This window comes from Blastomyces dermatitidis, assembly GCF_000003525.1.
Source record: "Blastomyces dermatitidis ER-3 genomic scaffold supercont1.10, whole genome shotgun sequence".
In the NCBI taxonomy this organism is placed as follows: domain Eukaryota; kingdom Fungi; phylum Ascomycota; class Eurotiomycetes; order Onygenales; family Ajellomycetaceae; genus Blastomyces; species Blastomyces dermatitidis.
The window spans coordinates 1,858,987-1,883,761 of NW_025544783.1; the positions used below are offsets into that span (position 1 = coordinate 1,858,987).

Consider the following 24,775-nt stretch of genomic DNA (forward strand, 5'->3'; position numbering starts at 1 on the left):
GATGAAAGAGATCTCAGATCTTCTAAGAGACTACCGCTGAGGATCGTGAGCTTCTCATGTTCATATCATACAATTATCGAATTGACTAAGAACAAGACAGTCTACAATCTTTCAACTCAACTACTTGTGAAATGCATTGATGAGTTATAGAAGAGAGATGTCTCTACTCCAGCTTGAATTCAAAAGTTGAAGAAGAAAGAATTCAGTTTAGACTTAGAAGAGACAGGGGGGTTGTTTTGGGGATGCGATGCTGCTTGGGCGGAGGAGGAGGGAGAGGGAGGGTTTGTTATTGGTGCGGGTGGGGTGGTGGATGAGGGAGTGCAGGACGGCGGTGCCCAGTTCGCCAGCGCCGATTAGGAGGATGTTGGTGGGTGGCATGGCGAGGAGGAGTGGATGGAGGGTTTGAGAGATATCTTAATTATGCCTGGATCTTATTGTATGACGGCTTCAAACCCTTCATCTATCCCTCTGATCACGGCATTGTCTGTATATATATATATATATATATAACAGGATTGACTAACTCCGCCAAAGTCCACCACATTGACGGAGTTAGGGAGCGTGTAATTCCGTGGCCAGGAGTCTGCACTACATACAGAGCTCATACGGCGGTCAGCACTGTTAATCCAACCAGCAACTACTCAGTAACTACATATTATCATCTTGTAACTACATGCGAGATTGCACAGATATCAATATCAAGCCCTGTTCTCGTCAGCTGGGACTACCAAGTCTTCTACAACATCAGAATGACAAACCTTTCAATGAATGAAATGCCTTTTAATGCCAACAACAACAAACCTGATGATAAATAACTATGACATCATTGTCGCATCAACTTTATTAGTAATTAGTTAACTAGTTAACTATACAAAAGGGAAAAAAAGAAAAAAAAAAGAAAATCCCGAACTAAAGAAACCACTGAAACCCGCGAGTACCCAAGGGTTGCCTTCGAGGGGAATCGGGGAATCCGATACAGAAATCACAAATGCCAGACAGGTTGCTGCAGCACGCTCATTGGAGTCCATCGCCGGTTGGAATACGCAGGGACAAAGGAAGAAGTTGAGGGGAAATTCTTGCGATCGTAATAATAAATAGTTAATGGACAACAATACTCCGTAGTTAACTAATAAAATTAATGTATAATATTTACAAATATATAACCATAAATAGCCGAAAGCTAGAAAACAGACCATCCGTGGACCGTTGCGTAGAGCATTCTCGTCGTTTGCCGCGGGCGAATGGCGTGCCCGTAACATTAATAATAAACAAATTAGTTAGTTAGTTATTGACAATAATCATAATGGCCTGGTTCCTTCGTCGTCGCCCCTCATCGTTTGTTTTGTAGCATTATTCTTCTTATATAAAGAAACATCATCTTCATCCCATAGAACTTATTCCTTATCCTCTCCCACTTGATCCATCAGCAACCCGCAGTTATTCAGACCAATTCCGCCCATCTATCTCTCCTGTCCTGTCTCCGGTGCAACCCTCTCCGCTTCCCCCTCTTCTCTTAGCTCCCGATTGCCGCCAAATAGTTAAATAATACCAGCCAGCCTTCGTTCTCCCCGCTCAATTATTTCCTCGTCTCGTCTTGCTGCTTAATTCCCTTTGTTTGTCGATTCCGCGTGCACAGTTCACAGACAGCGACCATGACGAGCGGTATCAAATCAAGCACAATTTCCGAGCGCGATGAAGCTCCCATTGAAACCCCTCCACGGGCTCCCTCCCCCGTTCATCAATTCGGCACATTGGCTGTGCATGCCGGTGCGCATGTAGACCCTACAACTGGCGCTGTGATTGCTCCAGTAAGAGACAAGTTCCCCCCCCCCCCCCCCCCGCCTCTACTGGCTTCATAGGCCAGGCTGTGAAACTAACGGCTTCACTTCACTCCCAGATCTCCCTTTCTACGACATTTGCCCAAGTTGGCGTCGGAAAGCCCATGGGACAATACGAGTACACAAGAAGCGCAAACCCAAACAGGTCCGTACAACCTCTGGTTTGCCCCCAATTTCCTTCTATATATATCCATTGCTTCAAGCGAGCGCGCTGACAATTCCCCTCCCCGCTGGTAAAAAATAGAGATCACTTCGAGGAAGCCGTAGCAGCCCTCGAGCACGCCCGATATACATTGGCCTTCTCGTCTGGCTCTGCAACCACAGCCGTCATCCTCCAATCCCTCGCGGCTGGATCCCACGTCATATCAGTCTCTGATGTATACGGTGGAACCCACCGATACTTCACCAAGGTCGCTGCAGCCCACGGGGTGCATGTTACATTCTCCCCCAGCATCGAAATCGACATCGCAGAGCTGATCCGCCCCAATGACACCAAGCTGGTCTGGATCGAAAGCCCCTCGAACCCTACCCTCGGCCTCGTCGATATCAGAAAAGTAGCCAGCGTTGCCCACCAGCACGGTATCATGGTTGTTGTCGACAATACCTTCCTCAGCCCCTATATCCAGAACCCTCTCGACCACGGTGCGGATATCGTCATCCACTCAGTCACCAAATACATCAATGGCCACTCTGTAAGTAGAAATACCTTTGAAAATTTTACTTTATCAGTCCTCTCGTTCCGGGGGAAAAAAAAAGATGACAAAAAATAAATAAATAAATAAAACAATCGCTAACACCCCTCCCCAGGACGTGCTCATGGGCGTAGCCGCCTTCAACTCCACCCAACTCCACGAACGCCTCTCATTCCTCCAAAACGCCATCGGTGCCGTGCCCTCCCCCTTCGACTGCTGGCTCGCCCACCGCGGCCTGAAAACCCTTCACCTGCGCGCCCGCGAAGCCTCCAAAAACGCCACCATTATCGCCACCGCCCTCGAAGCCTCCCCGCACGTCATCGCCGTCAACTACCCAGGCATCAAGTCGCACCCGCACCGCGAGATCGCCCTCAAGCAACACCGCGACGGTATGGGCGGCGGTATGCTCAGCTTCCGCATCAAGGGCGGCGTGGCGGCCGCTGAGCGCTTCTGCCAGGAGACCAAGGTGTTTGTGCTGGCGGAGAGCTTGGGTGGTGTGGAGTCGCTTGTCGAGGTGCCCGGCGGCATGACGCATGCGGGCATCCCGAAGGAACAGAGGGAGGCGGCGGGGGTGTTTGATGATCTTGTGCGGGTTAGCTGTGGGATTGAGGATAGTGCGGATTTGTTGGCGGATGTGATGCAGGCGCTTGAGAAGGCTGTTGTTGGGCCGAAGATTAATGGGAATGGGGCCGCGGCGAATGGACGGGCGTGAGCGGTCCTGGTTTTTTTTTTCTTTCCTTTTGTACTTTTCGTTTTTCTGATGATGATGTTTTTTTTTTTTTCTTTTTCTTTTCCCTTTTTTTTTTCTGCTAATCCTTTTCATACTGTGTGGTGTGGTTGTGGTGCCTGCTATGGCTGGCTCTGCTGTTAGGCTGAGTTATGAAGAAATGCCCCCTTTTTTTTTCAACTCTCAGATTTTTCAGTCATGCTTATAGAATCTTTTCTTGTCTTTGTTATCCACGTTTTTATATACGGGATGATTATTTTCTCGTTTGAACATTTACCGGAGGTCTGGTTTTGTTGGTTGAGGGGGAAAAAAAAGAAAAAAAAAAAAAAAAAAAAAAAAAAAAAAAAAAAAAAAGAGAGAGAGACAGAGAGAGAGAATAAATATAGGGACCATCTACCACCCATCAACATATTTTTTTGGTCAACATACTTTCTATCTAATTCTGACATCCTTTTCCTTCCTTTAGAAAAAAATAGAGGCAGTAACCAGATGAAAGCGTATATTTTATATTCTTATTATTTCCCTCGCAATTATCATTTTTTATTAACATGTTAGAAGCATGAAATATCACAAACCGGTAGGCAATTTAAATGAGTAAAATGAGCTGGTGAGTTTATAACATAGCTAAATCGGAGCTTTTCATAGAGATAGTGGTTGTTATCAAAACATGGAATTACTGGGCAGAAATGGCGTAATAGTGCCTCTTCTTCGGAGATATCTAGCCATGGTTGCTCGGTCAGTACGAACTTCTGAAGTAACTAGAGGGCTGACTCAATGAATTTTTTACCTGATACTTGTCTTCTCTTGTTCTCTCCGCCCTCCAACTAAACAAACATCCAGCCCCGTCCGCTTACAGAGAGAGGTAAAAGAGCTCGTGGTTTCCGCCGGCGTGGCTCCAAGCCAAGATGTGCGTGTTCGGTAACTAACTTAACTAGTTAGAAAAGGGAAAATTTTCCCCCGCCGCGATATTTGAACATTAATAATTATTATGACCGCGTATGGTATGTATGTTAAGATACGGATTTTGTATAGCTGGATGATAGTATTCAGACTTCCTGAGCTCTCATTGTGAATTTCTTTGAATTTCCTTTAGTTTTATTAATTCAAAAAATACCACCCCTTTTTTTTTTTTATCACACATAATTAAGGCCATTTTTGGACCTGCTCCAACAACACCTAGAAATATATCCGGTGAAATTGAGAGCGCGAATATCCAGAAACGTCCGTTTTCTCTGAACAAAACGAGACACAAAGATCTAGGGAACGCGTCTCTCCAAATGTCCACTTTCACATTTGGCTTTGGAGGGGACGACATTGACGACCGGGATACGGAGAATGATCAAGGTCCTGATGATACTGGCATCGATGCTGGTATTCGCCAGCTGGACATAGCGGGGACGAAAACTGGAGGAGAGGGGGCGGAGGGGGAAGAAAGCGTCCTGGTTGAGGCGAGCTATTGCGATCTTGATGAGATGGTATGTTTTATATTTTTTTATATTTTTTATATATTTTTTATTTTCTACTTTATCTTATCTCCCTTCAAGATTTGTGCATGTTTCTGTGCTTTGTACTTTTGTTTTGGCCGTGTTGGTACGCTGGAGTTTCTTTCACACTCCCTAAAGGGGAGAGTGTCTTGGGAAGTTCTAATGCCCCGAGGCTCTGCTGGCTTGTCTACCCCCCCCGTTCATGGGAATTGATTGGTGGAGCGAGTTTAAATCGCATGGTTGGGAATATCAATGTTTATGGTCGCCATTTGGTGCTCGCTGGATGCCCTGCTGCATGGGGTGAGCTGTGCATGTCAGCTCTACTTCTGGAGCTCTGAATGCATATGATTGGAAGCATATTCGGCTTTTTCTTATGCTGGAAGATGGATTTCGTGATGGGATGTCCCTCTTTTGGTTTCGCTTCCTCAAAATATTGTTGCTGTTTTATCGCAACGGGGGTCCCTTTTAGCATTCGAATTCTGCTACATATCCTCCGTCCCTCTTGACTTGGAATCAGGTGGTGATTTGATTTGAGCGACGATTGCCAGATTGGCGAAGGCGAAATGCTAGAATGCGACCCTTTCGATCAAGATTTACGGAATATATTTCCTCTAACTGATTGATTCTATAGCTAAAAAAAAAATATACATGATGCTAATTTGAGCTCACCTACAAATAGCTTTCCACACTCCCGTCCCAAATATCATACAACATGCTCCCAATAAATCCCCAATCACCATCATCCGAGGGTCCAAGCCTCACTATCCCTCGGCGCGAAGTCTTTGACATTCGCGCCCAGTTGATGGCAGAAGATGATGCAGATACCAACGAAAATGCAGAGTTGATATCTGGCCTGGAAAAGGGTGATCTAAAACCGACTGTTTACGAAGGCGGCTTGAAGACGTGGGAGTGTGCTATTGATCTGGCTAAGTTGGTGGCCGCTGAGGAAATACCTTCCCTCCTATCGGATACGGCGGAGGGGGGGAGTGAAGATATTGATATCATAGAGGTGAGAAGGCTAAATCCTCTTTTAACTCAACTCATCCTCAACCTAGCCCAACAAGTTATATAGATATATATATATATATTTTAAGTATTGGGTGTCTTGCTCTAACGCATGGAATATCCCGGTGGCGGATACGGATCCTGCGATAATAGCTCGGAGCAGGAACTGCCATACCGTCCCTTGCGATTTTACATCATCTCCTTTCACGACCTGTCCCACGGAGCCTGCCTCGGAGGATAATCCGTTTCGTGTTTGCGGATTACAATGCTGCCGTGCTACGACTAGTCACCGTGCCGAATATACTCCTTACATGGCAAACTTGCCGCCGCCATCATCTCGACCACTCGCAACAACGACAACGACAACAACAACAACAACCGGAGGGGAATATCCCTCCTAACATCGATCACGGAACCGATGCCGAACATAACCTTAATCGCAATCGGTGGGATGGTGGTCGTGCGGACGATGACGAACAACCTGACCTAGACATCGAGCCAGCTCTCCTCTCTGCGTTCCGTGAAGACCTACACGCCCGCGGAATTTGTTTATCATTCATATCAGGCGCCTGGTCACCTGCCTTTGTCGACTTAGCTTTACCGAACCGTTTGCAGTCATCGCCCTCATCATCACCATCATCACCATCATCGCAACCAAGGCGAACAAATCTCCTCGTCCTCGCTAGCGAAACAATCTACTCCCCTGCCTCCCTACTCCCCTTTTCAGAAACATTACTGGCGCTCCTCCGACGCGGTGGCCGGTTCGGCGTCACATTCACAGGTACATCTACATCTGCTCTTCCCCTTGACCCTGCAGCAGGGTCCGCTGGAGTTACGAATAAGACTCCGCTACCTAAATACAATTCCAAAGCTCTAATTGCCGCCAAGGAGGTATATTTCGGCGTTGGGGGTGGGGTTGACGAGTTTTTGAATGTAATGCGGGATGTCGGGCGCAGTAAGGGCAGGGTTAGTGATGATGATGATGGTTTTTCTGTGAAGGAGAGGGCTGAGATTAGGAATGAGGGGGTTGGGAGGCTGGTGTTGGAGGTAATAGTATAGTATGAGGAGAGCTAGGGTTGGGTTTGGGGGTGCAAAAAGTTGGTGAAAAAAACATACAACAGCCGGGATTCGCTGGTGGTCACCCACCCAACTACTAACCGGCCGGCGAGTGGCTTAAGTACGGCTGAGCAGACGGGAAGCCCTGCTTTCCACTCCCTATGGTCGTATGTGGTAGACTGTGAAGTTCAGGGATTTATATTCTGTGGGAATTATTTTTTTAAGTTTAGTTTGTTAGGTGTGCCCGGATATTCATCTTGATAAATGATAAATGACGAGCTAGGAAAAGTACACAAGGCAAGAGATGAATTAAATCTATAGTTACCGTCGGTGTGTTGTTTGAATCTTGGATGATGGGATGTCGACCCTTGCTAAAACCATACATCGAAACTTTGCTTCTGGGGGGGGGGGGGGGGAGTTGTAGGACCACGCGTTAGGTGAGTTGATGGATTATTACAGCGTAATGAGCTAGCGGCTATTGGATGATGTTAGAGTTGATTCCCTTTAAAGATTCTTTCTATTATATTTTTCTTTTTTTTCTATTTTTTTCCCCCGGAGCACATAGCACAAAGCGTATAGAATAGAAAGGAAAATAACAAGGGTATGGATAGGCTGGTGTTGCCGTACAACGGCTCGAGAGGTGTGCATGCAGCACCATTATTTTCGTATAATAGGAGGAGGGTACGAAAGAGCATTCTTAGGTCCTTTGATCAACCCCATCAACGGAGTAACGCTTTAGGAAGGACACGAATGTTGGTTTCGTTGGATGGTATGCTCTGGACAGGGGTCGAGATGCTGAACGAGGGTCACCCATTTCACGTCACGCATCGAGCACCTGCACATCTCGGGATTATGCTAATGGTTGCATGATATATATACATATATACAAAAAAATGGGAGGTAACGGAATAACAAATAAAACCTAGTGGGAGGAAAATAGCTGAGGAAACAAATGCAGGGAGCGGGTCAGAAAAGAATAAAAAATCGAGAACTCCAGCCCCGTCTTTACTTCTTTTACTTCTTTGTTTTTCTTTTTAGGTAAATCAACTTTATTGTCAACTTTATTGGATTAGAAGTATCGACCATCTTCATAGATAGAGGCCACTTTCCCATCCTTCATTCGAGCAACACGTTCCTCTTCAATCTTCTTATTTTTCGCCTGATAATGGGCGACAATTGCTGTGAGATCCGCGTGGGCGTTACCTGCAGGTACATTCATGCACCCCCCGGTGTTGAAAGCTCTATTCACCAAGAGAATTAGCATTTTGGTTAGCTTGGTTTCTTAAGCCTGAAACAATGAGCGGGATAGCTAGATTCAAGGGTTTTCTAGGGAGGACAACAAATGACGCACTCAGGAAAGCTCAGCTCCAGGTTTAGGGAGGCGCTCTGGCTGTGGAATAGATGTCGATCAGCGGCAGCTCGCTCGATCGCGGCTGTATGAAGGGCGTTCCGCTGCTCCCACATGCTCTCCTTGGGGAAGTAGTTTTCAATCAGGCGGGTCATCCATGGCTTGCTGTTGGGATCGGATGTGGAGTAGTTGTACAGGGTTAAGCCTATAGGAACGGATACGAGGAATATGTAAAAACCGCGCTGCAAGATGGATGAAGAAGAAATATGTTAGCCTGTGGATTCCAGCGCATGCGTATATGCATCATGTTTTGAAAGCGGACAAGAACGTAGCATAGTATGGTTTTATATCGTTCAATGTAGACATGGACGGTGCCAATTGGTGGCCTGATTCCATTGTTCCAATCCGTGATATCTATCTCCGTACGTGCGACCCTGTCTAGAACCGCGTAGATACAACGGGGGCTGGTGAGGGATGCGTGGTTGGTTACTTACACCAAAGTTCTCGTTCACGGGCTCGGCATGGTGGGATGCGGAGGCTAGGCGGCGAGGCTGCTGGCGGCGGAGGAGGGCACGAGCAGGAACAGCTGCTCTCCGAGCGGGAAACATTGTGGCTGGGATTCGACAATTGGGCCTCGTAAACCGCAATGCGTCGAGGAAAAGATGTTGATGTCTATGGGCTCCAGCTTATTGCGGGCTTGTCGTTGGTGAAGCAGAAGTCAGGTAGGTGAGAGACGATCATGTGACAAGGCAGCCAGATTAGGACTAGGGTTAAACAGAAAGTGATGCGAGACAACAAATCCAACCAGCGACAAATTCGCTCCAATTTTGCTTCACTCTCGAATGAGAAACAACATGGTTCCTTTCGCTTCGCTATGTTAGCATGGCTCCACAGTATCCAATATACAACCTGATGACAAGCCCTGAAAAATGGTGACGTGAGATGCTGTTTCTACAGTAACCACTGCCCGGCGCCGATCTAGGTAGCTGATCTGAATTCACCAGCCACGTTCACATCGCAGCCCGTCGTCAAGCCTGTCGGCTTCGGAGGGCGAGCACACTTTATTTCTGAACTGGACGAGCTGGTCGTCGGCAGGCACGGGATTCATCGAAGCTTGTGGTTGCTGTTTGGGCGAATGGGAGAATTAGCGGATCGCCCACCGCCTTGGACATCTCGAGCTTCCGTGCTCTCTTCTACACTCCCTCACCGTTGTTAGGAGTCAGGGTCTAATGGTGAGGCGGCTGTTGTCGACTAGGGGTCTCGAGCCAGTGTCTCACTATTTACTGGCAAGCGCTGCCAGTCGCATCGCCTTTTCGTCTTTACAGCTCGAATTTTGAATCCGTCCGAGGTTGTTTAGCAGAGTGGCTGGTAAGGAGCATCCCCCAACGCCTAAAGGCGGCGGTCTCAGCCCTGATAGTCAATCTGCATTCTCCATAGCTGGGAAGATTTGAACAGCATTATCTAATTTCTACCTGGTGCTTATTGATAATTGATATCGTTGTTACCATAGCATACAAGCTATGTTCTAGCGGCTACTGAGCAATCTAGGTGGCAAATTGTATCTCTACTCGCAGATACATTGCCGTCAAGCAAGGTGATTCAAATGTCTACCTAAAAAAAAAAAATCCGAACATGGCATCACTCAGACTTGCTCATGGTTCCATACGGATATAATTTTATATTACACCCTTGAAAAGGATATATCGGTCGTGCCTTCGACGGCCCCACTAGAGAAAGGAAAGCAGAGATAGCCCCACCATGTGCCTGCTGTTAATTTCTAAACCGCATCCTGAGGGGTTCCTCGCGCTATGAATCAGTCTAGCTCGGGATAAAATGGAGCTGGATTTCCAACGGACATGCAGTCCAACCAAGGCGACTTCGCGTCTCAGCATCATTCGAAAACACTCATAAACACTCGTCATTGAACTCACCCTGAGCCGTACTTTCGAAGTGACTTACATTATTTACTGGGGCTTCTGTCTGCTAATATGCTGGTTAATAAACATTCTGGAGTGTACTCCGTACTAGTTCCATAGTACACTTCCTTGAGTTGGGATTCGATTGCTACTGTCATACAGACTAATGAGGTTTAAGTGGGCTAGACAGAGGGATTATTAGTAGAGCTGCGGGAGAGTAACGATCACCGTGTTTGATATACGAAGGGGTTGATAAGATGTAAACGGGGACGACTTAGCGGCTAAAAGAGCAGCAGCAGCGACAAGTGGATACTTGATCTCTAAAACGGACAGATATTCAAAATATTCAAAACAACGGTGTTGGATCTAGGCCACATTCTCTGTGATAAAAGAGCTCTCTTGCCGTCTAGCGGTGACCAGGAATGGGGAACTGGCCGTATCTTTATGGGGCCTTGGATGATATGGATATTGCAAACACACCATTGATATATCTTTTGGACATTGGCTTGTATGTTATATTTAGCGCGCCTTATCGCCTTACCAGTTCTGTTGATAATTCACACCAAGCTTCTTTTTGGGTAAAAGGTTCGGATTTGTGTCAGGGTTGCATGCACACTTGCTCTTGGTAAAAATCACTCGACTGATCTTTGTATTTAATATTCAATCAGCACTTTGCACACGGTTCTTTGCTCTTCTCTTTTCTTCCCATGGCCAATTTCTGTCGTGATCTGGCTGATATCATATCTGTCCTTTCTGCCTAGTCGTCTCTGTGCTAGGAACAACCATTTAATTCCCTGACATACCCGCAGCGGTTGATCTACTGGCTAGCCACCGTTGGGGACCTCGCCTAACCCTTTAGCGTCGGGCTGGCGGCTCCATTCTTCATGCATCAGGACCACAACTCACAACGCACAACTCACAGCTCACAACCTCTTCGCCTTGGGCATTCCAGGACTCCACCCACTAGCTGCAGCAGAGGACCGAAAACGGTGCTTTTTCTTTTCTCGGGCGCTGACCGGCTGCCAGATGCTGTCTGTCTATACGCTTCATCACGCCCGTTCCGAGCGTCATCAATCCCCATATGCCCGCCACTCAGTCCACCGGGGGGAGGAGTCCCCATTCTCTGGACCACCCCAGCCTCTAATTTTGCCTATGTGTTCGGTTCTCGACGATGCATGCAGGTCCTGTTGCTACCTGACTAACGTAGACATCTGGGCAAACAGATGAGGGAAGACCTTCAATTGATGCCCAATATGCCTACACTCAACATTCCATTGGCCCCTTGCCAGTCGTTTTCTAAAGAACCACTTGCGCCTTCATTTATTTCAGTCATCCTGACGTGGGCAAAATGCACCAGCCATCCCTATTTGGTTTTCTGCGTCTTCCTCGAGCGTTGGCTGTCCAACCCGCTCCCCTGGAAGCTTATATCAGTCGTTGGGCGCGCGACTCTCAACCAGCTTATTATTTCTGGTCACACTTCCACATTTCCACTCTCCTTTCGAGAAATACTTTTCTTTTATGCACCCAACGTCAGTTTTGATTCAACTTGCTTTCTTTGTTTTCACCCCGCCTACATATTTCATCGTTGATTGCTCCGCTGTACACCACCTTTTTTTATTTTTGTTCATGCCCATTCGCAGGCCCAATCTGATAGAACCATTCAAATTTGAACGGTTTTCTTTCACATCTATACCTTGCTACCCTTCGTCTCACTCACCCCCCTTGGTGCGTGTCTCCTATCGAGGACCTTCACTAAGGATTCGTGTCTTCACTTAACTGCCCTCTTCTGCCTCACTGCCGCATACCATGCTTTCGAATTTTTACCAGTCATACATGTGAACTTCGCCAAACCTGTTTCTCCTCTATCCCGAACAAGGATCCTTAACTTTTCTTTAACTGGGACCACGTCGATTTTTATCAGGTGACAGCAGACATATTAAGGTATTTGATACCTTTTCTCGCCGGCACCATGGCTCCAGGAAACGCAAAAGCCCGCAAGGGAAAGGAGAATAAAGGCAAGAAAGGAAAAAAAGGAAAGGCGCAGAAACAAGATCAACCTGAAGAACCTCAGCCATCTCAACCACCATCACCAAAATTCGAACCTCAAAAGCCTGAGGAATTTCAACAGCCCGAAGAAACAAAACAACCCATCGAAGAACTTCAAGAACTTCAAGAACCTCAAGAACCCCAAGAACCCCAGGAGCCCCAAGAACCCGAAGGATCTCCAGCAACCCAAGAGCCCCAAGAGCCCCAAGAGCCCCAAGAAGCTCAAGAAGCTCAAGAAGCTCAAGAAGCTCAAGAAGCTCAAGAACAAGAAGCTCCTCAACAGCCTCAAGAGTACGAAGAACTGCAGGAGCCTGAACAACTCCAAGGACTTCAAGAGCGCCAAGAACCTGAAGAACCTAAAGAAGCTGAAGCACCTTATGAACCCGAACAACCTAAGACAGCTTCAGACTCCAAAGAACCTCCCCAAATTCAGGACGATCAACATCCTCTACCGCCCCCATCTGTCATAGAGAGTCTTCAACCTTTGCCAGATTCCGCTGGTTCAACCCCGTCAGCTACCCCCTTAAGTTTCAGCAAAGAAAGCATATCTTCTCCAAAGGTTTCGAACTTGGAACTTCAAACGCCCGTTGAGAATAGCAACTCCAACCAGGAAGACAAAGATACTAGCAAAGAGGGTGCAAAAAGTAACGACGGCGAAGATAACAAGAGCGAACCTAAAGAACCGCGAGTTCGTTCAGTTCCGTCACCTACAGGCGCCCTATCATCCCCCGGCCCTGCAACACCAGCTGCCACATTATCCAACAATCCATTTGATGGTCCCAATAACACGAATAAAGAGATTGAAGACCCACCACAGCCACTGAGGCATCCATCACCTTCAGCAGCGGAAATCCGTCTTCCTTCTCCATCACCATCTGAACTGAATCCACGATCTAATCCTGCTGCAGCTCACCATTACCTTCACGGCCATCCGCCAGCACCTATTTCTTCACCCCACTATTCATACGGTAGCCCAGTAGTGCACCCGTATGTACATCCCATGATACCGCCACATAACGGAGCATCATTCGACCCCCACGCGGCTAGCAATATGGCAGTTACCGCCCCAAGTTATCATACCCCTATGCGATCATCCACGATGGACTCGCCATATAGCCCATACCACCATGCTAGAAGGAGTAGCCGAACCTCATATGGTCGGGGATATGCAGATACTTATTACAATAACGACTATGGCCCTGTTCGGGAACCAGCACCCGTCCAGCCACCGGTGATTGAGAACGGGAAATCTGCGTCTAATGGCGAGGGACTCAATATCAGTCTCCTATCACGAATCCAAAGCATTATTCCGGACATCGGCCAACTGGTAATTAGCTATCGAGACCAGCAAACTCAGCTGTCTGCGCGAGAAGCGGAACACAAGCAAATCGAGGCCCAGCATGAGGAATCCCTAATGCGCAAGGAGTATTACATCGAAGCTCTCCAAGCACAGATGCAAAAAACAGCCAACGAGAGCGCGAAGGAATGCTCGAAATTAAAAAGCAGGATTAGCGAACTTCGGCTCGAGCTTGGTGGACTCCAGGAGAAACAAAAGGACATTGAGGAGAGCTTAGCTGATGCCCAAAAGGAGAATGATGAACTTTCGCAACTTCGGGAAGATCTTCAGGAGGATATCGATAATCTCCAACGAGCCATCGAGGACGAGAAGGAAGCCCACGAGGAAGAATTGGCAAAGCAGAGGGAGCAAGAGAAGGAGGCACTCGTCAATCAGAAGCAAGAATTGGAAGGCTATTTCCAGGAGATCAAAAACGAAGATGACAGGCTCGCTGCTGAGCAACTCAAGGCTCGTGAACAGGAACTAACGGTTGAGCGAGACAAACTCAAGGCGGAGTTGGAGACTGAAAAGCAGGAACTTCAGGAAGCAAAGGATGCCATGGCCGCGGATTACGAGGGCAAGCTAGAGTCCAAGCAGGCCGATATCGACACCAAACAAGCAGAAGTTGATGCTAAGCAAGAGCAGCTGGAGGCCAAACAAGCGGAGTTGGACGCGACACAAGCGGCTCTGACTGCTAAAGAAGAGGAGTTGACTTCTAAGCAGGAAGAGTTGACTGCTAGGCAAACAGAATTAGAAACTACACAGGGCGAGCTAGAAACCACGACGGGAGAATTGGAAACTACAAAGGAGGAATTGGAAGCTACTCGGAGCGAGCTGGAATCTACAAAAGGAAAATTGGAGACCACTCAGGGTGAACTGGAATCAAAGAAAGGAGAATTGGAGACCACCCAGGGTGAACTGGAATCAAAGAAAGGAGAATTGGAGACCACTCAGGGTGAACTGGAATCAAAGAAAGGAGAATTGGAGACCACCCAGGGTGAGCTGGAATCAAAGAAAGGAGAATTGGAGACCACCCAGGGTGAACTGGAATCAAAGAAAGGAGAATTGGAGACCACCCAGGGTGAACTGGAATCAAAGAAAGGAGAATTGGAAAGCACCCAGGGCGAGTTGGTAACCACAAAAGATGATTTGGAGCAGAAAGTCAAGGAACTGAAAGCTAAACAAGAGGAGCTGGAAGCGAAACAAAGTGAACTGGAGGCAAAGCAGGATGAACTGGTCGCTTTGCAGCGTGGCCTCGAGACAACGCAGGATGAGCTAACCACCACGAAGGAAGAGCTCGACTCGAAGAAAAGTGAGCTTGACTCGAAGCAATCCGAATTGGAGGAAAAACTTGAAGTGCTTGAGGAGAAAAAGCGCGAGTTGGATGCCAAAAATGCGGAACTGGATGCAAGGAATGCTGATCTAGAAGCAAAGCATTCTGAGCTTGAGACCGTTCAAGGCGAATTAACCAGCAAGCAGACCGAACTCGAATCCAAACAATCCGATCTGGAAGCGAAGCAAGCGGAACTCGATGCGAAGCAGGCGGAACTCGACCAATTGAGGGAAAGCCATATAGCCGAACTCGCCGCGTTAAACGAAACCCACGAGAAGGAACGTGACTCCGCAGCGGAAGAAGCCGAGAAAAAGATTAACAATTTGATAAATGAGTACCAGCAAAAGGAGGAGGCGTGGCAAAAGGCACGCGAGGACCTGGAGGCTCAGCTGGTACAACGAATGGAGGAATTAAGACAGGCTGGGGAAGAGAAGGAGGTTCTCGCCAGGGAGGGTCAAGCTAAACAGGAACAACTGCGGAATGTGGTAGAGGAGATGCGGCAGACTCATGAGAATCTAAGCAAAGACCGTGAAAGGTTGAAGAAAACACTACATAGTCTCGGAGAGGCAACCGATATGAAAATTAAAGGGGACGCCTTCTTGTAAGTATGCCGTCAAGCTTAGCCAACGGAAGCAAGGCTGTGGCATCTAGATTTCTTTTTGCATATTGGGGTTCGGATCTGTTTTTGTGTTATATTTTTGCATTCCCTTTTTCAGCATCTGTTGGCCTTAAAAAAACGTAACTGCAAAATTGTCGTTTGTTTTGTTTTTTCATAGAGCGCCCCACCTTTCTTCTATAGACAAGTTCTAATTATGTCTCGTCTGGTGTTCTAGCTTTCAATGCTTTGGCCAACTTACGCGCCTCATTGTTGACCTCTCGAAAGAACATTTTGGCTACCTCCCTATCGACCCACCCGCAGACATCATTGCAAAGATACCTTCCGAAATCCCCCAGTTCCTTGACAACACCCAAGCATCGCGGGAACTTCGATCTGCCTATGTGCAGCATGTCATTTCTAAGACACTCACCTATAGGATTTTCCAGCCATTCTTGTTCACTCTCGGCAGACGCTACGATAAAGCAGACACCTTTTTCCAAATGCTATCCATGGATATCCGTCGCAAATCCGTGAGGCGCGAGGCTTACTGGAGACAACAGACACTCAAGGCCGCCTACACGACGTCCGACGCCAAACAAGCTATCAATGTAGTTGCTGCAGTCATCGTGGACGAGATCATTGACCATATACGCCACTTCGCGGATCCCAAACACCTCGACCAGTTGCTCGTAGGCGTGCGGAAAATCGTGAAACTTGCTGCAGAAACCTGGCGCCTTGCTCGCGTCGAACGGGAACTGATCATCTCAACCATGCCCTCAGCTGAGGACGAACAAACCGTGAATGAAGGTTGGAAGGAATTCGTTTATGATCCCGCGCCATCACCAACAGCAGAAGAGTCCAACAATGAAACACATTCGGTCCGTAGGCGACGAGTGCTCCTCCGTATGTGCCCTCGCATCTACCGAGAACCGGTGCACGAAGACTTCACCGAAGACGGCGAGAAAGGCACTCAATGCGTGTACCTACCGGGCGTGGTCCTCTATGCCGATTCGCCTTCTGTCCTCGCACGAAAAATGGAAATCGCCAGGAAAACGGCTGACCCCTCTGGATCCGGATCTGGCACTCCTGCTGTAGGCCCAAGTGGTAATGACGGCGACAATCCTTCCGATCTTCCCCTGGATACAGCTGCAGAAAATGACGCAGCGGATCAGGATGCTGGAACTCCTGCAGTGGAGGTTGCTGCATAGCCGTCAACTCCTTCTCCAGAATTTTAGCCCTTCTTAGAGTGCTCCCTTCCCACATATCAGTTTGAAATTTCAGTAATGCCCCCTTACTTCACTTTTGCTTAATTTCCTATTTCAGTTTATTTTCCTCTTCCTGGTTTTCTTTTACATGCTTTATACATAGTTTTTTGTAACATCCTGTAACGGTGATGATAGATGACATATTGTTGTATGATGGGGTTTTTCATCATCGTCTGTTTTTGTCCTTGCGTTCTTCTCCCATATGTCTTTGTTGTACTTGATTTCTATTTTTGGCGAACTTAGCGATGCATAGCGTATTATGTTTGATTTCTGGGAATAATCTTCGGTCTCCATCCTTCCTTCTTTAATTGCCCCTTTCCCAACCTAGTTCATTTCCTAGCATCTACGTTTTGAATTGGCATATGTACTTCCTCTGTTTCTGTCTTCTGTTGCTACTCCTATGAGCCTTCAACTCTCGAACTTCTTAACCTTTTCATTCTTTTTTCGTTCGATCTGGTATCAAACTTTTATACTTTCAAAAACACTTTTGTTCTCAGCTACACTCCCCTACTTTTCGTTTTCAACTTTCCCCCTAATTTCGCTACGAGATATAGGATAATGCAGCATACTTATGTCGCCATTTTTCCCCAACTCTATCTAGATCTGGTTCCCACCTGTCTAATAATGACCTAATACTCTGTAACTCTTTGATAGAACCCTGGTCGTAGTTGAAAATCTTTTCGTTTCGCTGGGGTGCTCTTCTATCGAAATTGCATGATCTTTTGAACATTCCCCTCAGTTACCATTCCTCATCAAGATGCATTGGCACTTTAGAACTCATAAACTGTACCCAACCAAGCCTCTTTGAACTACATTCACTTTGGTTGGGCATAGGCTTTTCGATGACAACATGGGTGTTTTCCTGGCGACACCCCCCAGATTGATGACTACATAGCGTCATGCCGGAGAAAAGGTTGAAGAAACATAATTTATGACGTAGTTGCATCTACAACGTATGTATAGTGTGAGAAAGCTAAGAGCTTTTTCGTTTTCCTTCATTTTGTCTGGTTGCAGGCTTGCTTCACCTTCCGGCACAGCCACATTTGCTCACTTCCTTGATTGTTAACTGGACTAGCTTGACAAGGCGCAAGCACGAAGGGTGGGAGATCCACTGGAGGCATATTTCGTGTTTAGTTAAAAAGGCTTAGCATAATGTTTCCGAGAAGCGTGGATCCTCTGCCATTCAAGACGAAGATAGGCTCCGCAATAATTGATGATTTGAGGATTATCAGAGTGGCACGGCCACTGACAGACTGGCCGTCCCATAGGGTCAACAGCTCTCATGCCATGATGGAGTTAGTATACTGCGACAAGTGAGAATGTAAGAGCTTGAATGAAATGTAGCTCGTTGCAGTTGAGATAGCATGAATGAATGAACGTATGTATGCCCGTTGCCCTTGCCCTATGCCCTAATCTGATGGCTGTCCCAAAACGGAAGCTCAACAACGGCAAAACAACTCTTATTTTTTTCTTTTACTGCATCTTCGTCTTGAGTGGAAAAATCGGACAACAAGCACGGAAAGCAACATACAGAATGAGAGTCCAAGCTGCCAAACCATCTGAGACGTGCCATGACTTCATCCCCCTGCTGTGTGGGGTGTTTCTGCCTGGGCTTTGCCAATTTAGTGGGACTTGGGGGCCGATATCTGCTTTGTGGGGGGCGCCATATAATCCTTGAAGATATTATTCTCCAACTCTCATGATGAGGATGGCTGAGTACCGTACGGAGTAGAGTGCAGGAAGCAACGATAATGAAAATGAGAAGAGTTGGTGAGCCCAGCTCCTACGCAGGGTGTGTCGGGGTGACTATCCAGAGACTAACCCCTTGCCCCGACTCCATGACATGAAGAATATGTGGACCCGTTCACGACCAGCTTAATATCATGTCCACGGGTATGGATTCTCCTACGATACGATTTGATGTTACCTTTTTCTTGTGAACTGCGCATTATTGATCAATTTATTCTTAATATGTGGCGAAACCCGCAAGTTGGCAGAGGCCTCGTTTGCAGGATAACTACTTACTATCTTGCCTGTAGAACGGGAGCATTTTCTGCTTTGTGAGCCCAACGATAGGGCTCGCTAGAGCTTGACAATTTTAGGCCCGATTTGGCCGCCGCTTGGACAATTTTAAGGCTTGATTTCGACCGCTAATGGATTTTTCGAACTGTGGGTTCCGCCCTGAGGCCTAAGCTTAGATTTCGACCCTGGACAGCGGGTGCGCGGGGAAAGTTACTATAATTCTCCTTGCTATACTCCGTATACTGCGTACTACTGCTGTACATGTATGTATCTGCACTTCTACGAAAACCAAATGCTATGCTTCCTTGATCATCTCAAAATTAAATATCGGTTTGAAAATGTAGGTCGCTTGGAAGAATTTTTTTCTCCCAAAATGTCCAACTCCACTTAAGCAGCCATAACTACAGGGCTGAAATAGGGTCGAGGGGAGTGCGGCTCTAATTGGCTACTGTCTCACGGCAGACTTCTGTCAAGCCTCAAGGTCAATCGGCAGGCTGTCATCTAATCAGCCGCAGACTGCGCCGTGTCCGTCTCGGCAAAGATACCTCTTCTGCAGTCCATCCTCCCAGGGCGCTGTTGGTGGCTCTAACAGGCTCCGATTACTAACTGCTCAAAAGTCCACCGTTTCCACCGTTTATCCAATGCTGGCTTTGGCACCCTCGAATTTGCAGCAATCCCCCCTCCTCCACCCGGCTCTGCGCAGTAACTTTTTTTTTTTTTTTTTTTTTTTTTTTTTTTTTCTTTTTCTTTTTTTTTCTAAAAGTGAGGACATCCACTTGATCGCTCATCGCCGCCCTTGAGCCAGGCGCCCGCGCAATTGATATAGTCTAAAAGCCCAACAAGCTCCATCCATATGTCCCTAGCTGCGGGGTTTCCAATAGCGCACTCATCAAACGGGCACCGCGAGGACGAACGGTCTAATCCCGTAGTGATCCCAATAATCGTCAACCTTTCCACCACCAGTTACACGGGAAGGTCAACTGTTTTGCGTGAAACCCCCCAAACTTCTCTAAATGTAAAGGTGGCCACCATCCGTGGACGTCTGTTTTTGCATCTTGGCCGACTCATAGTGTTGACTCGTAAACCACTGTGGCCGCGATTGCAGGGTGCTGCTTCCGCGTGGGATACGAGATCACAAGAGAATTTTCTCACGTTTCCTATAGCTAGTGATTTCCGTCCCTGCTGTTCACCTCAGTTTCGGTCAGGCACTGGCCGATCTAATTTTTTGATCCATTTTCCAGGCCACTATTCTTTATAAACTATGTCGGCTGCAACCTCTTCTCCACGGCCTATCGAAAACCAGTCTCCGAATCTATCGGCCTTCAAAGCTCAAAGCTACAGCGATCCCTTTCTCCCGAACCCTTCCAACAGCGACGAGCAATTACCACTAGGTTCTCATAGTGATTCAGCAACAGTAAAGCTTTCTGAATTGGAAAATCAACGCCCGAACGCAGAATTGTCAGGGGAAAGCTTCAACAACCGCTCGTTCCCAGTCTCCCCAAACAATCTCTACCTCCCAGGTGGCTCGAAGGGTGGTCCCACACACACCCGGCCAAATACCAACCCCCAGAGCAACGCCCACTCTCCTACATCCAACCAGGATTTCTTAAGCCCCTCCGATTACGCGGAAAACGGATATAGCGATTTTAGTTCCTTCGGATCCCCCGAGACTGACAACCCCTTCTTCTTGGAGCCAGAGTTTGGCATCCATCCCGAGCTAGAGCCTCTTACACTGCCCATATCAGAAGTACAAGAGCATCACATACCACAGGAGCCTACAGGGCTAAATAATGAGCAAAATTTGGAATCAACAACATTAACGGCGTCGCAACTTCTGAGCCCGGGGCTTACAAATACCCCCAGCCCACCATCTGACGGCCAAAACATACACCTTGCTAGTATGTCTGGCGGAAGAGATAAGGCGCACCGGCCGTCAAGAATGGATATTCCTGCCCATCGGTTTCAGCAAACACCAACTCTTACAACAACCAGCCCTTGCAGCGACACGCTTGAAGTTAATAATAAATTTTCTCATAGCGATCAACCTACGAGCCCAATCGTTAAAGTGTCGAGCTATACCCGTGGCGATTCGCCTGCTGGAAATGATGGGCTGATGGAACGGAGACCAGACAGGAGGGGTCGACCTACGTTATCATCATCTCACCTAGCCCCAACCGACAACAAACACGAGTACGAGTACGATGACACTGACGGTAGCCACTACGTAGGCTCACACTACAGGTCTATTTCAGTCCCCCCATCATCATTACGTGTGGAAGATGGGTCATGGGTCGCCAACTCTTCCACAGGGGCAAGCGGACTCGACCCTGCTTCTCGAGGTGACATCTATGTCCCAAGCCCCAAAGAAATGATAGAACAGCGCAAACGAGAGCAAAAGAATGCAGACGTAGAACAGTGGTTGTCTGTTAGCGAGGTTAGTAGCGAAGTTGAGGATAATGGTGCTACTGGTCGTAAGCCTCGCAGAAGAAACAAGCTGGTGACGCTTCGCCGCAGAGCAAAAAGTACTGGAGACCCGGTCGCGACCCATCAGCAGTTCTTTGATGATTCCAAAATTCCTGGGCCTGGTGTCCTAATCGACGAGGACAGCGGGTTGGAAGATATAGAGGATGACGATGACTCGAATGTTTCAAGCAAATTGCCAGAGACACCCCCGGCAAAAGTGGACTTAGATTCTCGAGACGAACCGCCCGGAGGAGGGTATTTTCTTCCAGTCATCAACGATGATGAAAATCAAAATACGGAGCCACTTCCCCGTCAATTTATCAGAGCTCGACTCTGGCAAGATCCATTTCGAAACCATCACATCGGCGATACCAGACATCAACCAACGAGCTCGAATGCTGCAATGGCGAGATTTGGGCGTGCTGCTGAAAATATCGAAACTGCGTCCCGCGCTGCCACATGGGGCACCACGCGGAGAATGAGTGAATCAGATATCCGTAGCTTGCATGCATCCGGCGGCTCCTTCAATCCTTCATTTGTCGATAAAGAAAAGAAGCACACCAGACGAAATAGTATCTTCAAACATACGAACAAGCTTTTACCTAAGAGGAGCAGCAGCAGTGCAAAACGCAAATTAGCCGAATCTGCCCAACAGCAATCCAGCACCGAATCCGTCGATAAGCCTAAAAGTAAAGACTCGAGGGAAGGAGGGTTGGGCAGCTCAGTTTTACCACAGAGGAAGCCCAGTTTTACTCGTTCCCCAAGGTCCCCCTCGACAACTGGAGATGCTGTTTGGGCTATGACCGGACAGATTGCTGCGGTTGGAGGTGGTGCGCCCGTCGGAGTACCGTCTCATAGCACATCGTCGAGCCCCTGGAAAAATAATTTCATGAGACGCAGTCGCAGCAAAAGTGATCTACCGAAAACTTCAAAATCACCCGGATCAGGTGGATTGCTGGAGTTAATGACAAGCTTTGGTGGTCCTCCCGTTCCCACCCTTGCTTCCCCGCTTCAAGACAAAGCCCTCACTCCAAGTCCTCTATCGGGGAGAGGGCTAAATGACGATGATGAGGAAGAGGATGACGAAGATGAGCAGATGGGTGACAAGGGGGTTACCATGGACTTCACTGTCAGAGCGGACCCCATTGTGCCAACGCTCGAAGGCTTCAAAACCCAGATTCAGCAGCTCAACCCGAGACTTAAGGAGCTGGCATTGATAGAGCGATTCGCCCAAGAGCAGTTACGTCGATATAAAAGGCTCATTGACCTTAAATTGCAACATGTTCAAGCAGTGAACATGCAAAATTGCGCCTCAGAAAAACATTGCTTTGAGCAGGGGGGTGAAGCCACAATGCTCCCACCCAGAATTAGCTCGAAAGATCCAGACTCCACGTACGCGCAGTTCCAAGTAACCGCCTCAGCCGATCCAGATGAGGATATGAGCGGCTTTGGCGAAGGAACTGTAACTGCGGCGCTCTTCCCCCATGGCGTTCCTCTGCCACCAGTTAAACGTCTTCCCGCTCAGTTTGAATGTTCTCTCTGCTTTAAGGTAAAAGCGTTCCAGAAACCATCTGACTGGACGAAACATGTTCACGAAGACGTTATGCCATTTACATGTACTTTCCCTGAATGTACCGAGCCGAAATCTTTCAAGAGAAAAGCCGATTGGGTACGGCACGAGAGTGAGCGCCATCGACAGCTGGAGTGGTGGACCTGCAACATGCAGGACTGTTCGCATAGATGCCACCGGAAAGATAATTTCGTGCAACATCTCGTTCGAGAGCACAAAATGCCAGAACCGAAGGCTAAATCCTCCAGAGGTCGTGGTAGTGGGAACAACAAAGGAGCAGCAAAGAAGACGGATAACCAGCAAAGCTCGGCTCATGATCAGGGGGTTGACCAAGTGTGGAAGTTGGTTGAAGAATGCCACCATATTAACCCCAAGAAACCACAGGACGAGGCATGTCGATTTTGTGGCAATATTTGTAACAGTTGGAAGAAGCTCTCCGTGCACCTGGCAAAGCACATGGAGCAGATCGCCATGCCAGTCCTAAGTCTCGTCAAACAACGAACAATATGTGCAAATACCCTTATCAGCCCAATCGAGATAGGAAGCTACCCACCCCTCCCGAAAGCTGGTAGTGGCCAGTCACCAGCAATGAGTCCGCTTCCAGGCACAACGCCCTACCGGAATTCCTTCCAATCAGATCAAGCAATCAACGCCAACCTTGGCCACTCAACCTTTGGCACTTCGACGGCACAAAATGCGGAAAGTTATACAACCACTCAGTCCTCTTCACTAGCTGACCATCTTCAGATGCATGCTGTGCAAAATGAGCTAACTGCTGTCTCACTGGGAATGGGAGGGAGGTCAATCTCAGCTGGTGGGCAGAGCTACAATCTCTCACCTTATTCACAGTCAGCTTCGCCATCAATTAGCGAGCAGCAGCGCGTGTATCCAGTTACAACCAGAGCCAGCCAACAATTCAACCCTCACCACGCTTCCGCTACATACCCACCCCCGTATAATGCCGTGTCGCGGCGGCTAGAGTTACCCATTTCGGACATCGCCCAGTCTCCAGTAGGTGCGACGGCATATGACTTGACCGCCGCGGCGGCCGTCTCCAACACCACTGCATATGATACTCAGCAACAAATATACACCTCGCCAGTTGAAAACGCCGGGTATGTCTATCAGCAAAGCCAAGGTGGGATGGGCCCGTCAGTGGCTCTACACTACAATGATGTTACGGCCCCTGTGCAATACCCAGTAGTTTCAGGACCCAATGGCGGTCCCGCAGGTCAGGTAGAAAGCTATGTCCAACACCGTGACGGCCCATATCAATATCAGAACCAGGGATGATCTGTGAGATCTGCTTTCTTGTTTTGCTGGTCTTTAGTTTCTGGCAGGGACGGATTGTGTCATTGTTGAACTTTTCCGGTTTATTTCTTCAATTTTTTTAATTTTGTTTTTGTGGCTTTGGCCTTTATTTATTTTTATTTTTGCTCTCTCCGTTTTGTTCTGATTCGGTTCTTAAGTCTGATTTGTGGTCTTGTGGTTTATGTCCTCCGCCCTTTGGTGTTCAGCTGCCCCATGGATGTTTTCTCGTGATTAAAACCTCGCACAGCGATTACCTCCCCATCTCTATCCAGCCCGTTATGTTCTTTCTTCTTTATTTCGTACCCCTTAACTGGCCATTTATGCTTGTATTGTGTTTTATTCTTTTCCTTCGGGTTTCCTAAACGTTATTATTAAGTTGGCTCCGTTTCGTTCAATGATTTGCTATTAGCACGACCATCTTCTCTAACTATTATTTCGCCGCTTGATTTACGATGCTTCCCCTATTTTTGGTGATAATGTGCCCCATTATTTATGAAATTAGCGTATCGACAGATGTGCGAACACGAATTTCCTATTTCCTGGCTGTAATATCGGTGTGAAAATCGTTTTGAACAGAGAACGACGTGTGTCTTAGAATACTCATTTAATGGCTTCTTTCCCGTCCATCTACCAGCTTGGGATCTGCCGCTCCAATGTATGTATCTAGAGGAGATAAAAAGTATTGGCACCGGATACCATTTCCTTCCGTGATAGTACGTTTTACTTGTGCGGACTATCTGCCTTAGCGGCATCCCATTCCGGGCC

The 24,775-nt window shown here is 47.7% G+C and overlaps 6 protein-coding genes and 1 non-coding gene across 13 annotated transcripts in view; 4 read left to right on the forward strand and 3 right to left on the reverse strand.

The window, feature by feature from the left end:
- BDCG_08093 (isoflavone reductase) overlaps positions 1-378 on the reverse strand; it is a gene marked incomplete at both ends in the record, with an annotated part of 1,225 nt that extends 847 nt beyond the window's left edge. Inside the window, one exon of the mRNA XM_045423864.1 lies at positions 225-378. Coding sequence (XP_045272712.1) covers positions 225-378 — 154 coding nt within the window. The remainder of the gene's footprint in view (positions 1-224) is intronic.
- An 847-nt stretch (positions 379-1,225) lies between these two features.
- On the forward strand, positions 1,226-3,597 carry BDCG_08094 (cystathionine gamma-lyase). The gene is made up of 4 exons (XM_045423865.1): positions 1,226-1,808; positions 1,898-1,983; positions 2,083-2,530; positions 2,646-3,597. The coding sequence occupies exons 1-4, from the start codon at positions 1,653-1,655 to the stop codon at positions 3,240-3,242; spliced, it is 1,287 nt and encodes a 428-aa protein (XP_045272713.1). The 5' UTR covers positions 1,226-1,652; the 3' UTR covers positions 3,243-3,597.
- Positions 3,598-3,984: 387 nt separating this feature from the next.
- On the forward strand, positions 3,985-6,892 carry BDCG_08095. 2 transcript variants are annotated; one of them, XM_045423867.1, is made up of 5 exons: positions 3,985-4,119; positions 4,193-4,258; positions 4,438-4,732; positions 5,421-5,750; positions 5,900-6,892. In XM_045423867.1, exons 3-5 carry the CDS (start codon positions 4,535-4,537, stop codon positions 6,803-6,805), a joined length of 1,434 nt encoding a protein of 477 aa, XP_045282418.1. In that variant the 5' UTR covers positions 3,985-4,119; positions 4,193-4,258; positions 4,438-4,534; the 3' UTR covers positions 6,806-6,892. The 2 variants fall into 2 exon arrangements, with proteins under 2 accessions (XP_045282418.1, XP_045282417.1); XM_045423866.1 differs by having other exon boundaries at positions 4,193-4,732.
- On the reverse strand, positions 6,856-6,971 carry BDCG_17729. The gene has a single exon (XR_006700913.1). It is a non-coding gene; the product is annotated as a 5S ribosomal RNA (ribosomal RNA).
- A 329-nt stretch (positions 6,972-7,300) lies between these two features.
- BDCG_08096 (NADH-ubiquinone oxidoreductase 178 kDa subunit) lies at positions 7,301-9,190 on the reverse strand. The gene is made up of 3 exons (XM_045423868.1): positions 8,645-9,190; positions 8,154-8,392; positions 7,301-8,043 (listed from the first exon to the last, which is right to left on the reverse strand). The coding sequence occupies exons 1-3, from the start codon at positions 8,756-8,758 to the stop codon at positions 7,872-7,874; spliced, it is 525 nt and encodes a 174-aa protein (XP_045272714.1). The 5' UTR covers positions 8,759-9,190; the 3' UTR covers positions 7,301-7,871.
- On the forward strand, positions 8,965-17,371 carry BDCG_08097 (RNA polymerase Rpb1 C-terminal repeat domain-containing protein). 3 transcript variants are annotated; one of them, XM_045423871.1, is made up of 3 exons: positions 8,971-9,518; positions 9,661-15,382; positions 15,615-17,266. In XM_045423871.1, exons 2-3 carry the CDS (start codon positions 12,036-12,038, stop codon positions 16,585-16,587), a joined length of 4,320 nt encoding a protein of 1,439 aa, XP_045282420.1. In that variant the 5' UTR covers positions 8,971-9,518; positions 9,661-12,035; the 3' UTR covers positions 16,588-17,266. The 3 variants fall into 3 exon arrangements, with proteins under 3 accessions (XP_045272715.1, XP_045282420.1, XP_045282419.1); XM_045423870.1 differs by having other exon boundaries at positions 8,971-9,087; positions 9,155-15,382; XM_045423869.1 differs by having other exon boundaries at positions 8,965-15,382; positions 15,615-17,371.
- Positions 17,372-17,654: 283 nt separating this feature from the next.
- BDCG_08099 (C2H2 finger domain-containing protein) lies at positions 17,655-24,714 on the forward strand. 4 transcript variants are annotated; one of them, XM_045423874.1, is made up of 3 exons: positions 17,655-18,410; positions 18,494-18,929; positions 19,011-24,714. In XM_045423874.1, exon 3 carries the CDS (start codon positions 19,928-19,930, stop codon positions 23,990-23,992), a length of 4,065 nt encoding a protein of 1,354 aa, XP_045282422.1. In that variant the 5' UTR covers positions 17,655-18,410; positions 18,494-18,929; positions 19,011-19,927; the 3' UTR covers positions 23,993-24,714. The 4 variants fall into 4 exon arrangements, with proteins under 4 accessions (XP_045282422.1, XP_045282423.1, XP_045282421.1 ...); XM_045423875.1 differs by having other exon boundaries at positions 17,655-19,006; positions 19,284-24,714; XM_045423873.1 differs by having other exon boundaries at positions 17,655-18,929.
- The last annotated feature ends 61 nt before the right edge of the window (positions 24,715-24,775 follow it).

What these genes read in the sequence shown, in the direction of transcription:
- BDCG_08097 (XM_045423869.1), top strand. Translation starts at nt 12,036, where the DNA reads ATGGCTCCAGGAAACGCAAAAGCCCGCAAGGGAAAGGAGAATAAAGGC. An exon ending in ATTAAAGGGGACGCCTTCTT is followed by an intron (nt 15,383 to 15,614) that starts GTAAGTATGCCG and finishes CTGGTGTTCTAG; the next exon opens with CTTTCAATGCTTTGGCCAAC.
- BDCG_08095 (XM_045423866.1), top strand. Translation starts at nt 4,535, where the DNA reads ATGTCCACTTTCACATTTGGCTTTGGAGGGGACGACATTGACGACCGG. An exon ending in ATTGCGATCTTGATGAGATG is followed by an intron (nt 4,733 to 5,420) that starts GTATGTTTTATA and finishes ACCTACAAATAG; the next exon opens with CTTTCCACACTCCCGTCCCA. An exon ending in AAGATATTGATATCATAGAG is followed by an intron (nt 5,751 to 5,899) that starts GTGAGAAGGCTA and finishes CTGCGATAATAG; the next exon opens with CTCGGAGCAGGAACTGCCAT.
- BDCG_08099 (XM_045423875.1), top strand. Translation starts at nt 19,928, where the DNA reads ATGTCGGCTGCAACCTCTTCTCCACGGCCTATCGAAAACCAGTCTCCG.
- BDCG_08096 (XM_045423868.1), bottom strand. Translation starts at nt 8,758, where the DNA reads ATGTTTCCCGCTCGGAGAGCAGCTGTTCCTGCTCGTGCCCTCCTCCGC. An exon ending in CCGTGAACGAGAACTTTGGT is followed by an intron (nt 8,393 to 8,644) that starts GTAAGTAACCAA and finishes TCCATCTTGCAG; the next exon opens with CGCGGTTTTTACATATTCCT. An exon ending in CTGGAGCTGAGCTTTCCTGA is followed by an intron (nt 8,044 to 8,153) that starts GTGCGTCATTTG and finishes CTTGGTGAATAG; the next exon opens with AGCTTTCAACACCGGGGGGT.
- BDCG_08094 (XM_045423865.1), top strand. Translation starts at nt 1,653, where the DNA reads ATGACGAGCGGTATCAAATCAAGCACAATTTCCGAGCGCGATGAAGCT. An exon ending in CTGGCGCTGTGATTGCTCCA is followed by an intron (nt 1,809 to 1,897) that starts GTAAGAGACAAG and finishes CTTCACTCCCAG; the next exon opens with ATCTCCCTTTCTACGACATT. An exon ending in AATACATCAATGGCCACTCT is followed by an intron (nt 2,531 to 2,645) that starts GTAAGTAGAAAT and finishes ACCCCTCCCCAG; the next exon opens with GACGTGCTCATGGGCGTAGC.